The sequence below is a fragment of the Rhynchophorus ferrugineus genome, unplaced genomic scaffold (genome assembly GCF_030347505.1).
Source record: "Rhynchophorus ferrugineus isolate W39M unplaced genomic scaffold, kcgeb_rfMv2 rfM1, whole genome shotgun sequence".
NCBI lineage: Eukaryota > Metazoa > Arthropoda > Insecta > Coleoptera > Curculionidae > Rhynchophorus > Rhynchophorus ferrugineus.
In genome coordinates, this window is record NW_027472580.1 from 43,120,343 (window position 1) to 43,143,815 (window position 23,473).

The 23,473-nt window shown below is 31.1% G+C and overlaps 4 protein-coding genes and 1 long non-coding RNA gene across 12 annotated transcripts in view; 2 read left to right on the forward strand and 3 right to left on the reverse strand.

Annotated features, from left to right (window-relative positions):
* Window positions 1-1,814, reverse strand: part of MFS3 (Major Facilitator Superfamily Transporter 3) — a 24,503-nt gene extending 22,689 nt beyond the window's left edge. Inside the window, exon 1 of the mRNA XM_076419526.1 lies at window positions 1,394-1,814. The gene's annotated coding sequence lies outside the window, so the exon portion shown is untranslated. The remainder of the gene's footprint in view (window positions 1-1,393) is intronic.
* LOC143206802 (uncharacterized) overlaps window positions 1-22,308 on the forward strand; it is a 27,640-nt gene extending 5,332 nt beyond the window's left edge. The window contains exons 1-4 of one of the 8 annotated variants that reach the window (XM_076419544.1): window positions 20,168-20,386; window positions 21,028-21,048; window positions 21,881-22,022; window positions 22,090-22,179. In XM_076419544.1, coding sequence (XP_076275659.1) covers window positions 20,312-20,386; window positions 21,028-21,048; window positions 21,881-22,021 — 237 coding nt within the window. In that variant the 5' untranslated portion in view covers window positions 20,168-20,311 and the 3' untranslated portion in view covers window position 22,022; window positions 22,090-22,179. The other 7 variants (XM_076419543.1, XM_076419540.1, XR_013008528.1 and 4 more) reach the window with 7 other exon arrangements.
* On the reverse strand, window positions 13,190-15,274 carry LOC143206799 (solute carrier family 25 member 16). The gene is made up of 5 exons (XM_076419535.1): window positions 14,873-15,274; window positions 14,661-14,812; window positions 14,407-14,607; window positions 14,017-14,233; window positions 13,190-13,714 (listed from the first exon to the last, which is right to left on the reverse strand). Exons 1-5 carry the CDS (start codon window positions 14,949-14,951, stop codon window positions 13,398-13,400), a joined length of 966 nt encoding a protein of 321 aa, XP_076275650.1. The 5' UTR covers window positions 14,952-15,274; the 3' UTR covers window positions 13,190-13,397.
* TFAM (mitochondrial transcription factor A) lies at window positions 15,673-17,120 on the forward strand. The gene is made up of 2 exons (XM_076419536.1): window positions 15,673-15,865; window positions 15,926-17,120. The coding sequence occupies exons 1-2, from the start codon at window positions 15,798-15,800 to the stop codon at window positions 16,623-16,625; spliced, it is 768 nt and encodes a 255-aa protein (XP_076275651.1). The 5' UTR covers window positions 15,673-15,797; the 3' UTR covers window positions 16,626-17,120.
* On the reverse strand, window positions 17,147-17,871 carry LOC143206804 (uncharacterized). The gene is made up of 2 exons (XR_013008532.1): window positions 17,732-17,871; window positions 17,147-17,678 (listed from the first exon to the last, which is right to left on the reverse strand). It is a non-coding gene; the product is annotated as an uncharacterized LOC143206804 (long non-coding RNA).
* Window positions 22,309-23,473: the final 1,165 nt, after the last annotated feature.

Consider the following 23,473-nt stretch of genomic DNA (forward strand, 5'->3'; position numbering starts at 1 on the left):
CATTATACTATACTTATGTTCACATGTCAGTGAAAAATTAATTATAATTTCAACTACTCTATTTAAACTTATTGTAAATTCAAATCAACGGGTAAAAGTGGATATAAAATTAGTCAGTTCTACTGAAAAACTTGTTTTCTGTATCTAAGAAAGAAATTAAATAAATTGGAATAAAATTAAATAAATGTAGGATATATTTGGTTGAATTTGAATTAAGTCCAAATACATTTTTGCAATAGTTATACCAGATGCACATGATGGCAGAAATGATCTAAAATCATATTATGGGTATAAAATTTATATCAATAACACATTATGCCATTATTAAAGTTTTGTGTAAGTGGTAAAAGCGATAGGATGGTCCTCCTACTGTTGAGATAGCTGCGGGTTCGAATCCTGCTCGGGCATGGTCGTAAATTTATGTTTGTGATTGTCCTAGGCAAGAGTGTAAAATCCAACAAAGAAAATGATCTCAATCACGCCAGTACCCAGGCTGGGTAAGACCGGATGTCTTCTGGGATGATTTCTAAAGTTGGTAACGCGCCAGTCGGTAGGCTTAATGCTGAGGACCGTGGTTCCGGAGCACTACTTGGTACAAGGAGACTTTAAAATATATTAAAAAAAAGGAAAAATTATAATAAAAATATTAAATGTTATTTGTAGTATATGGAGATTATTTTTAAAAAGTTATTTAAAAAAAATAAATGCTCCTTCTAGACACTTTATACACAGACAATTGGACAGTTATAAAACAGATGGCGGGTTTGCGTTTCCTGCCAAAACCAGATTATTTGATGTAATGAATAACAGATAATTTGAAGGTTTGAAAATTTATGACGATAACACGCCAATCACGTATATAAAAACGATGGAAAGAAAAAACCACTTGATTTTTCTTTTTTTAAACATTGGCTTAAATATCCGAGAGCTCAAAAATAGTTTCTAGACTTATTCAAATAAAAACAAACAAATTTGAACAAACAAATAATATTAGATTACTAGATAAAATGATAAATAGATGACCAGGCAAAACATCCCTCACCTTTGTCAAGCATCGAACTGCATATAAACTACACTAAAATCGGCGTGTATCCTTCGTATTACAAAAGTCATGCAAGCTGCGAATTCTAAACCATAAAAATAAAATTCAAATAGGAATAATAATAAATCGAGGTAGTCCTGGGCCGCCGACGTCCTCTACGAGCGTTCTTCGACATAAACAAAACAAAAAGGTCACGACCTCTACAAGAACCAAATTGAATGTCCCTTTTAAAAAGTATACTCTGGAATATCATTTTATGTTGGCGATTTAATATAATTTACCGAAATCAAATTCGATTAGAAATTAATATACGATAATAAAATATCAACTTTATATTCTATTGTATATTACCTTTCTAGTTTATTGCCGGCGAAATGAAAGGGTCAAGTTTGAATGAAACTCGCGTTGATTTTCGGATGTGATCCGTTCAGTTTTGGCGAACCTACACTATGAACAATAACAACCCTCGGCGGTTAGATGAATGCTGTGGTTCATCGGGTAATTATCACTGCCCTGGCACTAAAAGCGAGCAGCCTGATCGTAGCGTGTGTTTACACTGACTGAATTCGAAGCTCCAGTGCTTGTTCCACACAAATATTAACTCCAGTGCGTCAAGGTGACTTTCGTCGCGTGGAAGGGATGCAAGCGTCGTTCCACGCCCTCGGGGACGGGACGCTTAGAGAAGGAGCGAGCGATATCGGCGCGTCTTTGTTTAGACGCGTCTGTGAAGCGCACCTCGTTTTTCTCCTCAGTATTTCCGAGATATACGTGAGAGTTATGGCGTATGTGTATGGGATACGCTGAAATGATTTTCGGCGATGTAAATTCGCGCAATTTTGCACAGGTTACCTCGTTATTGCACAACTGACTCATTGAGTAAACCAAATAAGTCGTATAGTAATCTAAATTTTTAACATTGCGTTAAAAAAATCTTATAATTAATTAATATAATTTTTTCATCCATCTTAGATAAAACTATATTAATTTTATCATAATACAAAACTGTATAGTTTTACGATAATGTTAACTATATCGCCATGAATAATTTCGATATAAGTTAAAAATATTTTTAACAAAAAAATTGAACCGACTTCAAAAAAGAAATAAGGAACTCACTAAAAATCAAAAAATAATCAAACTTTTAATTTTTAACACAAAAAAAAAAACATTTTAAAACAAAATATGTACATAAGAATCGTTGTAATAACTAAATAAAAATAAACAAAAACTTTATTTAATCTATCTACTACACGTATTTTATATTAATTTTGTGTACTATATGCACACAATTTAGTTTAATATACATACCTAAACCTATTTATCTATTTACAGTATTATTTTAACTCCTACCAACTGACCACTTTAAAACCTAATAACATTACACCCAAATATCTAATTATTTTAGATAAAATATTTGAAAACGTGCTTTTGAAATTTGAGCCCTTCCCCTCTTTCACCAAGAGATCCTGATTTGGTTGCAATGGGACTACCTCGGAAGTGAACCCTTTCGAATAAAATAATAATTATGAAAATCAGTCCACAATGGACGGAGAAATCGGCGAACATGCATTAAAAAATATAATGTTAACTATGTCATGATAATTTCGATATAAGCTAAAAACAGAAACATTTCTAAGCAGCAAGCAACATTTTTAGTATGACGCGAACATTACATATTTTGACACCATATTACATACATTTAAAGTTTCCTGTAAATAAGACAGAATAATATTCCATGTCCTTCAAAACATTTCTCAAGGTCAATTGATTTTTATTTAGCCAAAGTTATTCAAGAAGAAATAAATATATCATTTTTTGAACAGTTCCAGTATTTTCTTGTCAATCAGTAATATTTATTTGTAACACAAAATGATTATTGTTCCCCAGTTATCTATTAAGTCCACAACTGATACTAGATGAAATGATCTTTAATGAAACCAATTGATTTTAATATTTGTAATAATATATTTTACGTGCTAGTATTGTCGTAACTACTACATCATGTTTAGTGATGATTAACGATTTATTTAGAAATTAAGATAATGGTACACCATATCTACGGTTATTACTCACTTACAGATAACTAACACTGTCTATCATACTATGGTAAAATGTGGTAATTTAGTTAAACACGTGAAAATATATTTGTGCAGAGCCTTTTTGATAATAAACATTATTTCCCATAAGTCATTTGAAAATAATTTTTTACAACTAATTTAGTATCTAGCCAAAATAACATAGTAACAGATACATAAATAATTAATTTACCAATAAGGTTTAAATAGCTATTAGATACTAAAAACTAACTAACAAAATATACAAAATATAGAATTACAAACTACTAAATGACGAACAAATGTCGGAAGTAGAAAAGATAATGAGCCAATATTCAAATATATATAGAAGGGATAAAGTTGTTGATCTTTAATTGCATTAATATTAAATATCTTCTTTATAGAAAATATTATTGTTTAAAATTCAAGCAAACAGGCCAATTTCAATAAACCATTTAATCTTTTGAACTCAATTCGTAATACATCAAAGTCTTACCGATATTTGTATTAACATTTAGATGTTTAGTTAATTCATATATTAGATAATTTAGATTTTTGAAAACCTTTTATGGTAGCTACATGTTAATTATATATACTTTTCCTAGTTTAAATGATAAAATGTTTAAATTACAAATAGATAATGATTTAATGATTATTACCACGGAGCATTATTAACATTATTATGGAATATATCCTATAAATATGCTTTATATATGTTTAATTAAAAGTTTCAATTCAATATATTATTGAGAAAATAACTAAAAATGTCTCTTACTATTATCTCTATATATCGATAACAGTTTTATTAAACAAATGTGGTCGGTTAACTTCTCACGTGTTTACTTCAGGAGGTTCCAAAAATGCATCTGCACCTCACAGGTCAATGACTTACGTGTCATCCACTCAAGCTACGGAGAAAGCTCTTACCTTAATATAAATCGACTCCTTAAAGTTTGGAACATCGATCAACTTTTTAGATGTCACGACACGTGTCTGTGGCCTTATTCCTATTTTTTGTATAGCTACAGTAAAACAAAGTAAAACCAAAATATTAGTACACCGACAACAAAAAAAATTATTTCAAAACTACCGCGCTACACACTGACACTTATTACAGTTTTATTAACGTCAAAGCTTCATTGTAAGAAGTGGACTCCTGGACAGCATTGGAAAATATTAAAACATTTTTGAGAAAATTATCTCAAAATCGGATTTTTTTTAACGGGGTTTATTGTTTTTATCTTATATATTAATAAACACAATTACCGAATTTATGATATCGCAATTTTAAATTTGGTATGTAGGTAAAAAATTCGTTACATACTGAGTGATGGAATGATATATGTAGATTTTGTGATTGTGAGTTATTTAGAATGAAAATGGTAATGAAATGGTGAAGGTGAGATGATTCACCCCATATATTATATACAGCATTCATGGACCTCATCTTGAATTGAAGATTATTTTAATAAAAAAAATTCAATTGTTTCAATTGGAGTACTTAAATTGACCCACGAATCTGTTAACTGGTAATTGATAATTGAACAGGCACGAATAAACGCTTTGATATATATATATATATCGAGGGGTTCACAAATAACTCTTAAGTTGCTTTGTTATTTGTTATTGACTTCAACATAATAAAGCGCCTAGATGATTTAATAAAGAATTTTATTTTATATGTGATATATGTGTATCAATAACATTAGGATATTCATTGGGTATCTGGTTATATATTTTCATAAAATTATTAATATATTACTACTAGTCGTTGCCGACTAACTCACAATTTGTATCTAGAATGACTTAAAACTTGGTACTTATCTAAGAAGACTCATTGGCCTTTACTTAGTCTCTAATAAAATAAAAATTAGTATCACATCTCAGTGTTTCTACCATTATGTACAATTCACTGCGAAACAACACAAGATCACATGGTTTGGCTCTCTTGAGTCTCCGTTTCATTCCAGTGTTATCTAAGAGTCGCAGCACTTCGGTGGTGCTACAGTAATTGTTCTTATAGTATCTCTGGGCGCATCCACAATATTTCTCTGGACATTATTCTAAAATAATTGTATTATGTCAATATATCAATATGCACTGGTTTACTCTCGTTAACTTTTATTCTACATGTCTGAATTCACTTATTTATATTAATGTTTACTCATTGCAGTTTTGTGGTTGTGGCTCTTGCTCTTCGTTATTGTTTCTAAAACCAAGAATTGCAACTTAAGCTTTTTATTGTTTAGATTTAAATATCTTATTGGTGAACTATTTAAAGTTAATCGCTTTAGGCTTTTAGTGACCTTTCAAAGTAAATAGTCTGTTTCTTTGTCATCTAACATGTTAGATGTCGCAAATAGTTATTTATGGATTCGTTTTTGATTTTCAATACACTTCTATTTTTAACCTTTGTGTTATATTGTTTAGCCTATTTGTTTCAAATGTTTCAGGTGTTCTATTTTGTTATTATTTTTTTAAAGTTTTCAATATCAGTTACCATTTGCTTAATTTCTTTGAGATAATTTTTATTAATATTTTTATTGATATTTATTATTTAAGATAATTTGGATTAGTCAGAGGCAGAATTACTGGACAATAATCAGAGCTTAGCTCAAAATTTTCTTCAACTCCAATATAGTGTGAAGATACGTTTGTGGCTATAAAAACCTAAGAGATATCGAGTTTTATTTGGAGCAGTTGGTCGATAAGTTCGTTTTCCTGTTGACATGTAGTTACATCCTAGTTCAGTAGCTGCTTAATGCAACTCATTAGCTTTAACTGTTGTTATTCTAGACCCTTATCTTGTGTTTTCAGAATTGAAGACGCCACCAAGTCTTTTAGTACGTTCAGGTAATTTTTATTTTTTATTATATCTTGGGGTAATAAATCGCATCTAGTGTAATCCTATTCCTATCTGAATCATTTATTATCGCTGTTACTTTATTTTCAATTAAACTAAGAGCTCTGTTTCTTCATAGTGAAAATATTGATTTTAATCATAAGTGCACTTTATTCCCTTGTGACTCCCTCTTGACTTAGACAAATTTCTGCCTGTAGAGATCAGTTTGCCACTGTTGAATTCCATTAGTATTCTAAATCACAATTCTAATGTATTTATTTGCATTGTCTGCTAGATGAGGCCACTGTCCTAATGTTATTTTCTAATTTTTGGAATATATATAGAAATAGATACAGGTTTTAATAATATGATTTTATCTATACAATTGATATTTCGAAAGTTAGAAACCAGAGTTATTGCAGCCGGCTTGGTATCCGCAGTAGTTACAGGGCGGTCTCCCTCGCGATAAGTACAGGGCGTAGATACGTTATGTAACACGACCCATACTCAGTATCGCTTTGTATCGCCATTCAACAAGTCACCCTTCCTTCTGTTAAATAACATTGTATTTTCAAGTAAATTAATCCAGAATAAAGTGTTGCTAGTCATCGTCGATGCCCCATATTGCGTGTCCAACAAACTGATGCAACGCGATATCGATATATAGAGTGTGATTCGTAGTGTTAGTGCAAAATACTCTGAAAGATTATTAGTGCATCCCAATAAACTCGCCAAACAGCTAAAGGTGCGCGATATCAGTGAAGAACGCAATCTGTCATACGAACTGATTAATAGACACATAGAGTGAGATTTAATAATCTCTAGAATAAGCTAGAATCGTTTTTAGAATAAGTTAGGATAAATATTAAAGTAAGTTAGAATAGTATGTAGAATAAGATTAAGATTATAAGTTGTCCAGTAGATCACTTCAGTAAGTGATCTTCTTCATGTCAGAATAGTTATATTATATAACTGAAGTCATATAATAATACTTATTGCCCACGGGCAGATTGTTGACGTTCTAGGAAATTAATTTAAAAAAAAGTAAATTAATATTTTTGTTTTCTAAACCCTTTAACATATTATAACTGGCGCTGTCGGTAGGATTCCGGGGAGATCATTATTATCAATTATCAATTATCAAGGAAAGAAGACAGGTTGACGTCGGCTTGGCAATCTTTCCGCAGTTACTGGAAGCGTTTCTTGGTGTACTTAAGTGCAGTTCGGACAAAAGTATAGCAACTGAAGCTGTAAGGTAACAAATGGTGGATTAAAGGTGCTAAACCACCCCTAGAAATTAACTATTCCAAGTAAGAAACATTCAAGCTTTGATAGTGGATTCCCGGTACATGCATCATAGTTTAAGGTGTAAGGCCGCTAAAGTTGATATGAATTAACATATCTTAATGAAACTTGAACAGAAGCTTACATTGCGTGAACGGCCATCAAATGCGGATTGTAGTAGCTCAGTTTCTTGGCCGTAGACTAATGGAATCTGGAGTTAGCAAAGCTGGGAAACCATTAGTAGAACCAGTGTCATCTCGAAGATCTTCAAAGACAAACTGGCAGGCGAAGGTATAGTCTATTAAAAATAATAGTGAACTCACGTCATCAAGTATTGTAATATAATGTGTTAGTGTATTGCCTGTTGAAATTTGTAAATTCATTTTAGAATCAATCAATGTTTTTCTTCTCATTTTATTTTAATTAAAACGGGATACGATGCTGTCAAACGTCTCCAAAATTTTTCAAAATGTTAATTATAATAACTCCAGGTTATAAACCGGCAAATGCTGTTTACCGCTTTGCTTGCTTTAATAAATTTCAGACAGATAGAACAGATTGCATCTCTAATCAGTTAGTTGGAGCAGGAACGATTTAATGGAGGTCCCCTCTTAATAAAAATATTGTTAAGACAACAAAAGTTGATGGAAATATGTAAACGTTGGAGTAACAATTGATTAGGTTTTGTTAACACCTCCGGTTTGGATGAACTCGATCGAACACTAAACTGAAGAAGTAATTGACAATTGATGGAATCGTGAACAAATGTTACAGAGATTGGAAATTAACAGCTTAGTTATTTACTTGAATCAAACATTCTAAATATGGGATTACAATTCAATGCTGATAATTTCCAAAACAGGAAGACGAGAATAGAAACAACTAAGGGTGAATATATATATATATATATATATATATATATATATATATATATATATATATATATATATATATATATATATATATATATATAACCAAACACAACCTTAACCTACAAACTATTATAACTGCATGATTAATTATAATTTTCCTTCGATAATATATGCATTAGATGTACTATAATATTAAAATAAATTAATTTTGATAACTTATTTTATTTTTGTTTTATTTATATTAGAATATTGTTGAATGTCAAAGTCAAAATAAACTAAAACTCAGTGTTGAAGCGACAACATTGCGGCGTTTTTAAGTCATCAATTGAAATGACGTAAGTTCACTGTTTTATTGAACTTACTATACAAGCGATACCCAAACATAATTTTACTACTGTAAGCTGTCGAGACGGAATAACGGCCACAAACATCCTTATAACCATTTCTTCAGGAGAGAGGTGTTATGTAATACGGCCCAGACTATTAGGCTATGCATTTTTTGACTACCTGAATCGTAAACGAGTCTGCTTATACCACCAAATTTAGAGGAATTTTTTTTCTAATTCCATGATGACCAGCTAGAACCAAATGATCTTTTGCTGATGTTTCTTCAGGTTCGGGATAGTGAGTTTTTTTGCGGGCGACAGAGACCCTGGGTTACGACTGGGATTGTCGTAGTTGGTTTACTATCGAGATTTCTGGATGATTAGGAATTTAATGAAGGCGTTGTCGTGTTCTAATGCGCCTATAGAGAACTTTACACTGAGCATGTTCGTGAAATTCTTGACAAACGGGATGCCTGATTCGAGGTGAGTGTTGACGTTTTTCATAAACCATGGGGCATTGAGTAATGTTCGAACTTTTTTGGACTGGAATACTTGGAGTAGTCCAAGTTGTCTCTCAGAGACATAGCTATACTACACCTGGGTTCCGTAGAGGCAGATTGGACGGACTAGCATTTTGTACAAAGTCGCTTTCTGGGGGATTGGAAGTTTACTTTTTCTGCAGAGGAGTGGAAATAGTGGGCTGTACACGCCATTGCCTCTGCAAATAGCCTGCTGTATTTGAGCTGACCATTGAAATCTGCGGTGGAACTGTAACACCGGGGTATGAAACTTTCTAGAGCCAGGGAATAGGAACTTTATCAATTTGAAGGCTATAGGCGCGAAACCCCTTCTTGCGGTGGAACAGAATAGCCTTAGAGTTTTGCTCGGGTGTATCTGCAGCCGTCAGAACTTGTACCACGCCTGGCAATCGCCCGGTTCAGTTGGTCTTGGGGAATTAGAAGGGTATCTCCCATGTATTACCTGTGAACAAGTTTAGAGTTCACTTGCGACCAGAGGGCGCGACTGACAATATGAGTAGAGGGAAATTTAAAATATTTTATTAATAATAATAGCAGTAATAAAATAGTAAAAATAAAAATACAATAAATGTTTAAAAATACATTTTATTCAAATATATGTAAAATTTACATTGCAAATATTATTTAAAAAAAGAATTCATAGAATTTTCTATGTTTAATAACAATACTATACGACAATATTATACAAATAATACATTAAAACGTAATATAACAAATTTGACATAAAACTTATACTTTTAAATATACAAAGTTTAATAAACTGTTTAATATGGAACATTTTATATTATCTTAAATATAACTCAGCCATTTATAGAGTACAGTACAATATATATATATGTTGAATATTATATATATGTTTTTGACAAATATTTATTGTAAGTATATAATTGTAAATCATACATATAAGCTGAGTTATATTTAGATGTTACAATTAAAAATGTTTCATTTTTGCCTTTTGCTAATATGTTTTTCTCATCCACCAAAACAAACAACACCTAACTATTATCTTTCTAATCACGTCTCGTTGAGAATGCTCAGTACAGTTGATCGTGTTGAAAAATATAGGCATTTTCTGATATAAAATATTGAACAGGCTGCTTGTTAAGTTAACTTTTGTGCATAATCTGGGAATTAAATAGAACAGTCGAGACATCATTTTTGTTTAACATTTTTTTTGCTAACAAAGTAAAAAAAGTCCCTGGCTTTGTCAAATTACATCTATCATACTGTCAGACGTCAATAACTTCATTGTTAATAACATTTCCTGACATATTTGGATCAATGTTTTCCTATTTTTATGTCACAGCTAAAATAAAGGCATGTTATATTTTTCAAATCAGTTATATATAATTAACATTATAAAAGATTTACAATTTAAATAACTGGACCCCTGTTCATCCGCTTCCCTGTTAAGCAATGCTCTTCCACATTTCGGTTTGTAGTCTGCCTGTGTAAAATGTACACTACAAACCCTTTTGCTCTTATTTAAGACCTCACAAGAGAGTCCCGTCAGCTTTTCATTATTTATTGCTAAAAACCATTTCTGACATAGAACAGGAACCCTAAAAAAGATGTACATTCTATTTGAAACGGTATTACATCCTGGGAGGCAATACCTGAGATGTCTTCAGATTTAAACAAATCATTTTAACTAAAAAAGAATAATAAAAACACAATTAACAAAATAAGAATATTTAACATGCAACTTTATAAGATTGGTTTGTCAGCCGTGTTGGAAAATGCATCCAATTAAAAGAGACGCTTTCAACAAAAGCTTTGTCGAAAAAAAAAAACTCTTCTAAATTCTCAATATTTTGTGGTTTATACCCTCAGTGTGACTTTGTATCGCCGTTCAACAAGTCACCTCTTCTTTCCGTTATATAAAATATTTTTTTTCAAGTAAATTTAAATTCTTATTCGTTATTGTTTTCTAAACCCTTTCACATATTATAACTGATATACTTTATATTTGTAATTGTCCCTAGACAACAGTATGAAATCCTATAAGTGATAACTTGTGTAAGAGTGGGGACTTTTCTGGGTTGGTCACTGATCAGTCGGTATTTTGAGACAATGAACAAGAAAAAAAGTTAAGAGGAGACAACCTCAATAAAAATCTAAATCCAAGGGTTGGATTAAACTATTGGAATGCGCAGCCGAATAGATGATCAGTCCTTACCAATCCAACTGCAGAATACCTCCTGCCATTAGTATTAGGGTTGTCGTTACATTCTAGGCTCTGTGGTGGTCGATATATTATTCACCCCGTGATTATCGTGGGAACAACATGCTGAACTACGTCATTTCCTCCACTTATAGAGTCTGACAATCCTCTATAAACAAATTATGAGACGCTTCACTCCTCGTTATCGCAAATAATGACGAACAATTCGCCAAGTTAAAAACTATTATCCCTCTGCGACTACCCAATCTCTTTTTGTATTTTACTCAGACAGTAGTTAGATTTCACAATAAATCCTCTGCCTGAAAAGGTGATGTTTATTTATGTGACTTCTGATGCGTCCATGCGTTCCTTTCCCTCTGCCCTGCTACAAGTATACAGTTCGCACATACGTCATCCTCTTGTTTTGCAGAATTTATTTGTCCATCGTGTGAGCAACTCTCACATGACAACGCATATACTAAACTTCCTAATTGTCCAAACTGTAGTCAGAACAATTCACCACGATACAAGGGATGCGAAAAGTATTAAATCGAATTGGTAATTCAGCGAATAAGAACAACAGAAAGTGTCTCATATCAGGTGCAAGTAGGAAATGCTTTATACTTTATCCAAAGACAACGATGAGCTATTCTACTGCACTTGCAAAGAAATCTCCCACTTCTACTATTGCTATTCAATGCTCACTGGAAGTAGAACCTTCAGTACTCAGCGACTTCTCATATTACCTCATCATCGCCTTCGAGCTCGCTCACCCAGATCTTCTGGAGTCAACGGCAATTCTGCCGGCATTCTCCCCCCTAAGGATATCTCTCTCTCCATCCCCCATCAAATCCATTCTCAAGAACTGGTGCTCAGAACAAACTGAAATCCTTAATATACTTGCCGAACATTTCTCAAAACCATCGATTTTTCGTCCCAGGATTTCCTCCTCCCCCAGTAAAAGCCTCCCCCAAAGGGCCTTCCTATAAACCTGCCATTCATTCTTGACGAACTATTCTAAGCACTCTTCCATTATCGCCCAATCTACCCCTGGGCCTGATCAGATTCCTTTTCCCTTAATAAAAAATCTTCCCTACAGTGTCCTCTCTTTTCTCCTCGACATCTACAATGAGTTTTAGATGATGTGCCTATTCACGGCCCCACTCCATTCTCATTCCCATCTGGAAAAAAGATAAACCCCTTTCCGCATCTAGTTACAGACTCATCTCCCTTAAAGACCACCTATACAAACCATTCGAGAGAATGATTCTTAATCGTCTCTCCTGGTCACTAGAAACCAAGTCTCAATTATTTTCCATTCATTGTGGCTTTCGACCCGGTAGATTCACTCTCAATCACCTCCTTTGGTTTGAACGGGGTATAAGGGATGCGTTCACGACGTTTAGTTATCTTATAGCGCTATTCCTGGATCTACAAAATGCATTTGATCGAGGGAGTAGAGTTGATCATAGACTTCATTCATATTTTAAATTTTATGGGCTACTAGCTTAACAACACATCCTTCCGAATATATTTGGGAGGTCTTGAGTCCAACGCTATTATTTATTATGTTCTCGTGTTCATTATATCAGTGTTAACGATACTCCCATTTCTGCGGTCGGTTCCTGGGAACTATATTTGATCAATAATTCGTCTGGAAGCAGAACAATTCCGAACTAAAGAATTGGTGTACTTGTGATATTTTTATTCTGCGATAGTTATCCCATCGTCGTATAGGTGCTAACTAGGAAACTATAATGAAAATATACCATCTCCATTCAAAAAATAGACTATGTCTCCTATACAATGCTGCTTCTAACACCTTCCGCAAGATACTTGAGATCATATAAAACTTGGCGCTCAGAATATCCTTGGGTCCCTTCTCACCAGCAATAAGTTATAGAGCCTTACATCTACCATTCCTCTACTATCGAAATCATCTCTCCCGTAAATTCGTAGTAATATCGATCGAAAGTTATGGTAAATTGATATACACTGGAAGCACTGTTATTATATAAGTAAAAATGCGAACAAAGACGTTTTTTGATTGAAAAAAAACTAGAAAATGAATCTAAAATATATTTACAAAATAACAACTTTTAGAAATCTATACAGTATTTCATAGAAACAACTTAAATTTTAACAAAATAAATATCTATAATTATACATTAGAAAGGATATGTCATCACATAATAATATTTTTTTTAAATTTATTTACAATGATTTAACCACTCGATTAAATTACATTTTTGGAATTTCAATTTGTACTACTATTTACACAGCTAAACCAGTATCTAACCCTAGCATTTGTTTACATAACTCGTAAGTCGAGAAGGACATAGCAACCATAGGTATTGCCCTCATATAATTAATTGACATTCCTCTATATAATCCCTTAACTATACCATGATCGAGATATATGTGTTTAAGAGTTTTGAACATATCCTGACCTAAATGGTGAGTATTTGGATTCATCATAGCCAGCTGCATTCGCCTTCTAGTGACATCCAATGGATAGCTGAAGCTTTGCGCTACGGCACCAGCTAATCCACCACAAATTAGTTTAGCTGGGATAGCGAGTACCAAGCCACCTAAAATTGATAATGCTTTATTTAGTATATTTTTGCATCTCAATTATCATATATATATTACTGCATATTAATCTTAATTATACTACAAAAATTAATAAAAATTCATTATTTATATATATATATATATATATATATATATATATATCATATATTTGAAATATATTTTTATATACCAATCATCACCAGTCAGACTTTAGAATTAGACCCTGAACTACTTAAATAAAAATCACATGTACTACTAGTAATCGTTTCTAGGGACAAATGGCTTAAAATTACAGCAAGTACATATACATATTACTGACCTGTATTCTTTGGACAGGGTTGAGTTGTCCAGTCAGGAAGATACTTAATACAACTATATTTCAAATATTCAAAGCAGTAAAATGATAATCCTGCATATGGTACCATTCCCATAAGAGTGGGTGTGAAACCTCTATATAATGCTCTTATGCCCCCTTCTTGTTTAAAAATTGAAATTGCGGTATGAATTATTCCTGTATAAACATGTTCTCCACTGATCTGTAATAAACATAATTTATTTCGTATATATTTATATATTTTCTATATTTATATATTTATACTTTCTTAGTAGGCAAATAATAACATGGAACTAATAGCATGAGATTATGATTGTATAATACTGAAACCAGTAGATGATGCAATTTAAGTTAGTTTAGTGGCTAAAAACTTACTTGGAAAGCTAATCGAGCTCTTACTGTGTCTAAGGGATAGGTTAAGAGAACCGCAGTCAAACCTGCTGATGCTCCTGCTACAAATTTATCAATATGTGATTTTGGTCCAAATACTCCACTCAAATACTTTTTATAAAGTTCAAACGATGTAAACTGAGCTGCAGCATATGGAAATATTCTAACCATTTGAGCTCCATTACCCTAGAAAATATGTTTATACCTTAATATTTAAAAATAATATTCTAAATGTTCACCTTGTAAAGAGCTATATACCCTTCTTTCTTAATAATATGATTTAAACCAGTAAAAACTCCATTATTTACATGATGATGATTGTAAGCTTGTAATAGAATTTTTACTCTATCAAGTGGTGCTACTGTTGTTTTTGATACCATACCAGCTATACCTAAAAGATTATTGCAACTAAATAATTAATGTAATTATATATTTGGACAATATAACTTACCGCCGCAAAGTAAATTTTTGAAAACCATATTTATTTGAGCACTATGAGCTCCACCTGTATCAGATTTTAGGCTTGCCATAGTGATATTTTTTAAAAACCGATACAAAATAAGCTGTAATCTATTATTAAAATTAAAGCATACTTTCCCAACGCGTGAACACTATCTAATCATTTAAAAATATAAAACTTTCTCCTTGTTCCATCGTTGGTTTCCTACTACAAATATGCGTTGTATTTCAGTATGTCACAATCGGTATTTTCACTTAAAAATTTTCGATATGAAAGGAAAGTCAATTTTTTCTTATATAATGTTCTTCATGTTTAGATATAAATTTTAAACCTGTCAGTAAATATGCCATTTTTTAAATGTAACTGACATAAGTAACAAGTAACAATCAGGTTAAGTTTCTCACTTAGTTTATTATAAATATTGGCTGATTTCAAACAAAACTTTGTTGGTCGGTTGTAGGTCAAATTTTAAAAAAATGCTATTTTACATAGTCCAAAAGTCTATAACGTATTACACTTTGTTATATGAATGTGTTGTATATTCATAAAATGGATTTTCTTAATCACATTAAGGACATTTATGTTATATAAATGTTTAATAGATTTTATTGCATTTAAAAGCAAAATCTATCGTAATAAAATCTTTTTTGAATTTGTATGGGATAAAGAAAATTTCAGTCAGAAATGTAATCATATATATACCTTTATATTTAATATAAATTGTTACTGAATTAAAATTGTGATGTAATATGCAACCCAATATATCATATATATTTTAACATAACCATTATCTCTTATAACATAACAAAACATAACCTTAAATATTTTATAGAGTGGGGGTACTGGAATTTATTTAATATAACTTTTGAATTAGTTCTTGATTTAAAGTTTTTATGGTTATCATTAAATTATAGTCATGCAGAATATATTTACTAAACATTTAAGTTTAGTTAACCATTTTAATAAACTGGTTTTAACAAACAGGTAAAACATATGAGCAATATATTCACATGGTTGTTGCTTATTTTACTTTATCATTTATAGAACAATAAACGTACTTACTTTACCTATATGTGCGGGTATTAAACAAGAAGCTAAGGATTTACTGTCAAAGCTAAACATTCCTGAGAAGCCTAAAAGACCTTTATCAGCGTATATGCAATATCTTTTTGAAAAAAGACCTCAAGTGAAGGTTAATTACCCAAATTTATCGAATATTGAATTAATTAAAAAGATGTCTGAGGACTGGAAGAATCTCAGTAGCGATTTGAAGTTAAATTATGAGAATAAAGCGAAACAAAATAAAGAAGAGTATGATAAAAGATTATTACAATTTAACAACAATTTAACTCCAGAACAAAAAACTGTTTTAAATCAAATTCAATCGGAGTTACGTGAAGAAGCAAAGAAAAGAAAGTTAAAACGTGAAATTAAGCAGCATAATAAACCTAAAAAACCAGCCTCTGCTTATAGTTTGTTTCTTTTAAGTTATGCTAAAGAACAAGGATTGAATATTGCACATGCCATGCAAAGTGGTAAAGGAAAATGGGATGCATTATCAGAACAGGAAAAAGAAAAGTATTACAAAGAATATTCAGAAAAGAAAAAGATGTTTGAAGAAGAACTTGCAGTATGGGAAGCAAAAATGATAGCTGAAGGAAGAGAGAAACTCATTAGAGGCAAAACTCTAAAAGCTTTTGACAAATTTAATGAAAAATCACCAGTTGTGAAAAAATCTGCATAGGAATTCGAGTGTCTTTACTTGGAAACAATACCCACCTCACTGGGTGAAGACACTGTTACATTAAAATTAGGAACAGATGCTTTGAATAAGAAAGATGACACACCAAATAAAGATAGACAGTTAGATGCCTTTAATAATTATAACAATCAAGAATATTTTGTTAAAGAAAAAACTGAACATAAATTAACACAACAGGATATAATTAAAACTGAAGAAATGAAAGAAGTAGATTCAAAACTGTTAAGTTCCAGTCGGATAATTGAGGTGGATGAAGGTAGAGAAAAACAAGATAAAGGACACAAGACAGAAGGCATTTTATATAAGTTTCGTAATATATTTAAGTTTTAAGGTAGAATGAAGTTCTGAAAACCATTCTGGTTGCTTTTAATTTCTGAAGTTGTTTTGATATTAACTAAACTCATATGCATAAATGTAATAATTTTATATATTCCTTTGTATTTTGGTGTGAAATAAAGAATGGTTTTTGAATGCCAATATTTTTTAAAATAACATATCAAGACTACTGTAAAATATTTATTACAAAAATATCTAAAAATCAAAAAAACAAAATATCTTTTAAAATTTTTGTAACATAATAAATACATATATACATGAAAAAATATAGCATTACATCTTTTATAACAATAATGGTTAGATTACAATACTTTAAAGCTATTACTACAAAAGTAGGTATTGCATTTCTATACAATAGTGACATTACGTTTAGAATACCTCCATTAATTTCAATTTGATTCTGATGATAAAATAAATCAATAGCTTCAAAGCATAGTACAGGTAAGAATATTTTATTTAAAACTATATTGTCTTGAAAACATAATATTAATATATTAAGTATAGTTGCAATAGCCACTATTATAGAAATGCGTTGGTTTTTTGTTAAATATCTTTGTTGACTAACTGCAGCACTAGTTTGTGATTCAAAACTTCTATTTAATATAGAACTGGATCGGTTAAATATTTCAGGAGTTTCAATTACACCGCCATTTACATTTGAATCATCTTCTGCAATAATTAAATGTGGACTTTTGTATCCTAAAATAAATTGTTAATTTAATATCATGTTATATTTTTCGTTTTTCTTTTACCTTCTATTTCGTAACCACATGTACGTTTTTCGACACCAGAAATCTTCAGCAACCTATTCTCTGAATTTTCCAATATTCTTCGCCGTCTAGCTTCCCTTTTGGCTTCTACATCATTCATTTTTATTTCGTACGGTAAAAGGATTGGTTACATTTGTTTTCATCTTTTTGTTAATTAAATACGGAATGACAGTTGAAATGCTCGCACTACAGATGTGCTCTACTATCGATTTTTTTAAGGTGAAAATCGATAGAGACTAAAAATACTTTTTTAGTTTTATTCAGAAATAATATTGTTCGAATGTAAACATTGTAATGCATATTTTAAAAAAATAATGAAACTTTATTTAATTAAACAATAATTCGAAGCCCACGTTAAGCACTAGGCCTAGTCACTAAAAATCCAAAAAATTGACAAGACTGAAATCAATACCCAAAAATAGTACAATAAGTAATATAATTTATTATTGTCCTAAAATAAAAACATTTAATATTGGTTGATTACCTTGTTAAATCACGTAAGCATTTTGGGCCTACGGGACTGTGAATTTGTTTCAATTTCAAACTATATATAGTACATTCAACGTTTTTTTGTATATACGTCATCAAGATGTTTAATGTATTGCCTACCGCAATTTGTAAATTCGTTTTAGAAACAAACAATAGTTTCCTTCTCATTTTATTCTAGTTAAAAAGAAACACAATGCTGTCTGATTGGTTCGAACACGTAAACGAATGAGCCTGTCAAAGTCGTCCGGTTGTCAGACGTATGTAAAATTCTTAAAAGCAATAGCGATAAGAGGTTGTAGGAATGTTCGTCTGGTGGGTCGGAGTGTGTGGCTGTCGATGGGAGTTCTAGTGAAGCTGCCGTGGAACGTACCTCTATGTGGTGCAGGTTCCGGGGTACACCCGCAACTACGCAATGAATGGCCTAGGGACTGCTTATGAGCTGGGGATCCCAAACTTAGCCACCTGATTTAGCCTAAAAAGTACCTAAGAGATCTAATGGAACTTCCAGATATTACTTGTAAAAGAATACAATTTTTAAAAGCATATAATTAAATAAAGGCATACTTATTATTTCAATTTCTGTATTTAGATGAAGGATGATATTTCAAAATGGGGCCAATATAGCCAATAGTCACTCATGACAAGATGATAATAAAAGTAGTGTTATGACAATAAAAAGTTGATGGAAAAATGTAAACGTTGGAATAACAATGGATTAGCTTTTATTAGTCATAACATTTATTAATAATTCATAGTAGATATATTGAACTTCATGCTAGAAACGATTGGATGTGTTTTGGATGAACTCGATCACACACATTGAAGAAGAAATTGACAAATGATTTTCTGAAATGAAAATGCAATTCTGAACAAATTTTAGATATATTGGAAATTAACAGCTTGGTTATTCACTTGAATAAAACTTTCTGAATATGATATGATTCAATGCTGCCAATTTCTAAGACAGGGTGATGAAAGTGGAGACAAGTAATGGTAGTATATTAGATATAAATATAGTATAGTGAGTGTAAAAAATTTATGTGCATAGATATGTGTGTAATTGTTCAAAATATACATGAGCATTTGGTTGAAATATGTCAGGAGAGAAAGAATAGTAACTATTTTGCAGATATGGCAAAAGCATTAAGGAGAATGTAGTGAATAAATCTAGTTCTATCAAGAAATATGTATATAGGTATTAACAGAACAAACTAAGGAGAAATAAAGTGATATCAAAATGTCTTTACAAGGAAACACTGTAGCGAAGGACACAAGAACTAAGCGTAAAAAGTAAATATTTTTGTAAAAGTAAATAGTTTTGACAAACGTCACAAGTTTGGATGACGTATGTACAAAATAACATTGAAAAGTCTGTACTTTAAGTTCTATACATTTTATAAATGTTATCCTCACAAGGCTTTTGGAAATAAAAAGGTGTACGTATTAAATCATAACATTTGCAGTACTTATGGCTAGTGAAATATGTTATATATCCCAAAAGTAATTACAATGCGTTTTTCTTCTTCATCAGTGTTTTTTAGATTGGAGATTATGGATCTCAAATTTCTTTTTTATCTTTTAAATATATTTTTCTTTTATCTTACTTCTCGCTGTTATCGTACATCTAAGTTACTAATTATTTCGGAGTTCGAGGTTGAACTGTAGGTGCCACCATCAAGCTCTTTTAGGTAGTCCAAGTCCTTGTCCGTGTCCAGATCACCTATCTTTTGATTATCTTTACTTTTTTATTCACGAATACTGAAAAGACAAATAAAATGAAGAATTTGCAGTAAATATGAGAAGACTAGTTAGAGACATTACTCACTTTATTGGGTAAATTTGTCTACATAGAAAATAATATTATAGAAACTCAATTTCATTGTAATTATTCTCTAGTCGTTTATTATTTGATATCAGTAAATTCTAAGATACATCATTAACATATTTTTATCAAAATAATTTGTAAGCCAAATTAGCTTGTTGTAATTAGTGTTTTAATGTTTCTATAAAAACCTTCGTTTTACCAAGAATTTTATCAGTTTTAACGAATTTACAGTTGATATTACTTCAAATATGTTGAAGATTATTTGTGCTTTTCTTTTTATTTCTTCTCACTGGAAGGGTATCTGTATGTGTCTCAAGGATTGTGTATGTGTATTTCATTTTGAGTGTTTTTTCAACAAATGTTTTTTACATTAAAAGAATAATCAAATTGTTGTTTAAAAACATTTGTTATCTTCCTGGCAACAAAATTATTTTGTAGTAAAGAAACTGAGTGTATTTTGAGGTTAAGGCTATAATAATCGAGTTGAATGTGATATACATAATAGACCCATATAAATATTAAAATAGTAACGTAGATTTTTTTGAATAGTTTCAGTACGCTAGTTCGGGCGAAAAGGGATAAAAAGAAATAAACAGTTCTATATATTAATTAATTCGTTACTCGATAATAAAAGGATAAAAATATATTGTTTAATAAATAAATATAATGTAGAAGCGATAGTGTAATTTCAAATGAAATAATACTTTTTTATCTTTATGTTTAATGAAATATATATGCTCCAAAATAAAAGTACTTCTTTGATACTTCTTTATCAAATAATGACATCTTCCTTAGTTTTTCTTATATTTTATTTAGATCTAACAATAAAATCTGGTCTGTCCATTAATTTTCAACAAGCAAGTAAGATTTTCCACAAATTTCATAAATATAGAAAAAAAGAATTTGAATTAAGAATATTTTGTATGCTACCACAATTTAATAAACTAAAATATCTTATTTTTAGGTACTGGAGTTCAAATTACAAGTAAGTATAAGATTATATTTGATCGTTTTATTAGCGAATAATAATAAGCTGTTAATTACAAATATAAAACAGAGGGAATTTAGATCTCCCATATATATACTATAGTTGTAAAACTAATTTAGTTTTCATTATAATTTCACTTAACTTTCATAGACTTATCAGTAGATCTTAAGTGATTTTAAGGGTTAATGAAAATCGATTTCCAAGAAAGATTTTTTTGAAATGGGGGAATTAAAAGTGTCAGATAGATAGTCAGAGTCAAAACTCCCTTTAATGCTGTGTGCTGATCAGGTCAACGCAAGACAACGAATGGGTTTGTTGGGATATTTTTAGTTCTCTTTGGACGTTTTGACGCCAGCCATCGAAGGTTTGTTGGCATTCGCTTGGAATCCGTACACTGTCGCTAATTTAAAAGAAATGAATGGAATCGACAAATGTGGTATGGGCGGTAGGTATATACATTATAATAGCCGCCGCCGTTGAAAAATACGGATTCACGCCCAACGAACGTTTGCTACTAACAACAAATGCAATATGTACGTTTCATCGAAGGCCAACGAATGTTCGGTATCCAACGCCTAATCTCATTCGTTGTCTTTCGTTGGCCCGGCCTGTACGCAGCATAACAAGTTAAATCTGATTATAATACTTATAGGTTACGAAGAAAAATTAATGAATAAAATTATTTTTAAATTCCAAAAAAGACTGACACTAGTAGTTTCATGATCCGAAGAAAGTCCAGTACAAATTATGATATAAAAAATATATGTCAAAAACATAAAAAGTAGTGTGATGCATTTAATATCTAATTATAATGTTCTCTAAATTTTAGGAATTAAACATGAAAAATCCGGTTTATTTATTACTCACAACGGTAAAGCAGGAAATGGACGTGGAACTGGGTGGAATGTTGAAGCAACACCTAAAGCAGAACTGCACCTTGCAGGTCACACAGGATTCAATAGTGCTATAAAGTAACTATGTCATATGTACTCGTACATTAGTTAAAATGTAAATATAGTCTATTCAAAGTTTTTTTAGTAATGCGTCGTGGATATTTGTGACGTCGAAACTTTACAATGTTGCCGCATCAACTCTGAGTTTTAGTTCAGATTGGCTTTGATATACAAGAAAATTCTAATCTAAATAAAATAATTGAATCAAATGTTATCAAACATAATTTATTTTAAGATTATAGTACATCTAATACATATATTATCGAAGGAGTTAAAACTATAATTAAGAACACGGGTATAATAGTCTGTAGGTTAGATTTGTTTTGTTTACATTGAACTCTATTCCACACCATCCATAAGGTAGAGTTTCTAGGTGCGTTTTTGTATGTAGTGTTATCCCCCTGAAGATCTAATCCACCTAATCAACAATTGTATATCTGAGAAATCTGGAATGAAAGTATTTTACTTTCATTCCAGATCATATTTACCTTTTTACGTTTAGTTCTTGCTTCCTTCGATGGTGTGTTTACTTGGCAAGTCATCTTGGTACCACCGTATTTTTATTTCTTCTGCTACTACCGGTATACATCATTCTTACAATACAATCATATCTGTACACACAAATCTTTTACGCCCTACAATATCATTTTCTATAGTTATATATAATATATTAATAAATAATAATAAATATAATAAAATAATATAATATTAATAAATAAATATTAATAATTAGCAATAAAATCAATTCTATTTTCTCATTCATTGATAGGGAAAAGTGCCTCTACTATAGAATTTGTAAGAGTGATCAACTTACAGATCATCCCAGAAGAGATCCATCTTACCCGGTCAGTTGTCGGATTTTCCACTTTTGCCTTATAGACAACCACAATTATAAATAATAAATTATAAATAATCACAAAAATGCCTTTACAAACATGCCCCAATAGAATTCGAATCCGCAAATATCACTACAATAGGAGGGCTTTAACTTCATTTCACTTTTCGGGTCATCAGGTATACATATAAAAATGAATTGTTGTTTGTTAGTCTTACTAAAACTCGAGAACAGCTGGATCGATTTAGTTAATTTTGATTTTGATATATTTGTGGCAGTCCATGATTATATCAAATAATAGTGAGGAAAGTAACAACCACTTTTGTTGTCCCATAAAATGCGTCACTCTCATTAATAGTTTCACTGTTATAATGCATTGGCAATTTTCTTGGTTAATAGAAAATTTATTTTGAGAATAAATCGCGAGTAGAACAGATAATGTATTAAACATTGAATACAATTTCTTGGCACTGGTCGTTTAATGCTTTACCACGATTTATATATCATTCAGATATCTATGTATTTTTTTAATCACTTGAATTCGACAATAACCGCATGGGCCCGGGAATTAGTAGCCATATTGGCACGTCAAAGTGAATAGGATGGAAAAGAAGTGAATAGGCTTAGAATGCAA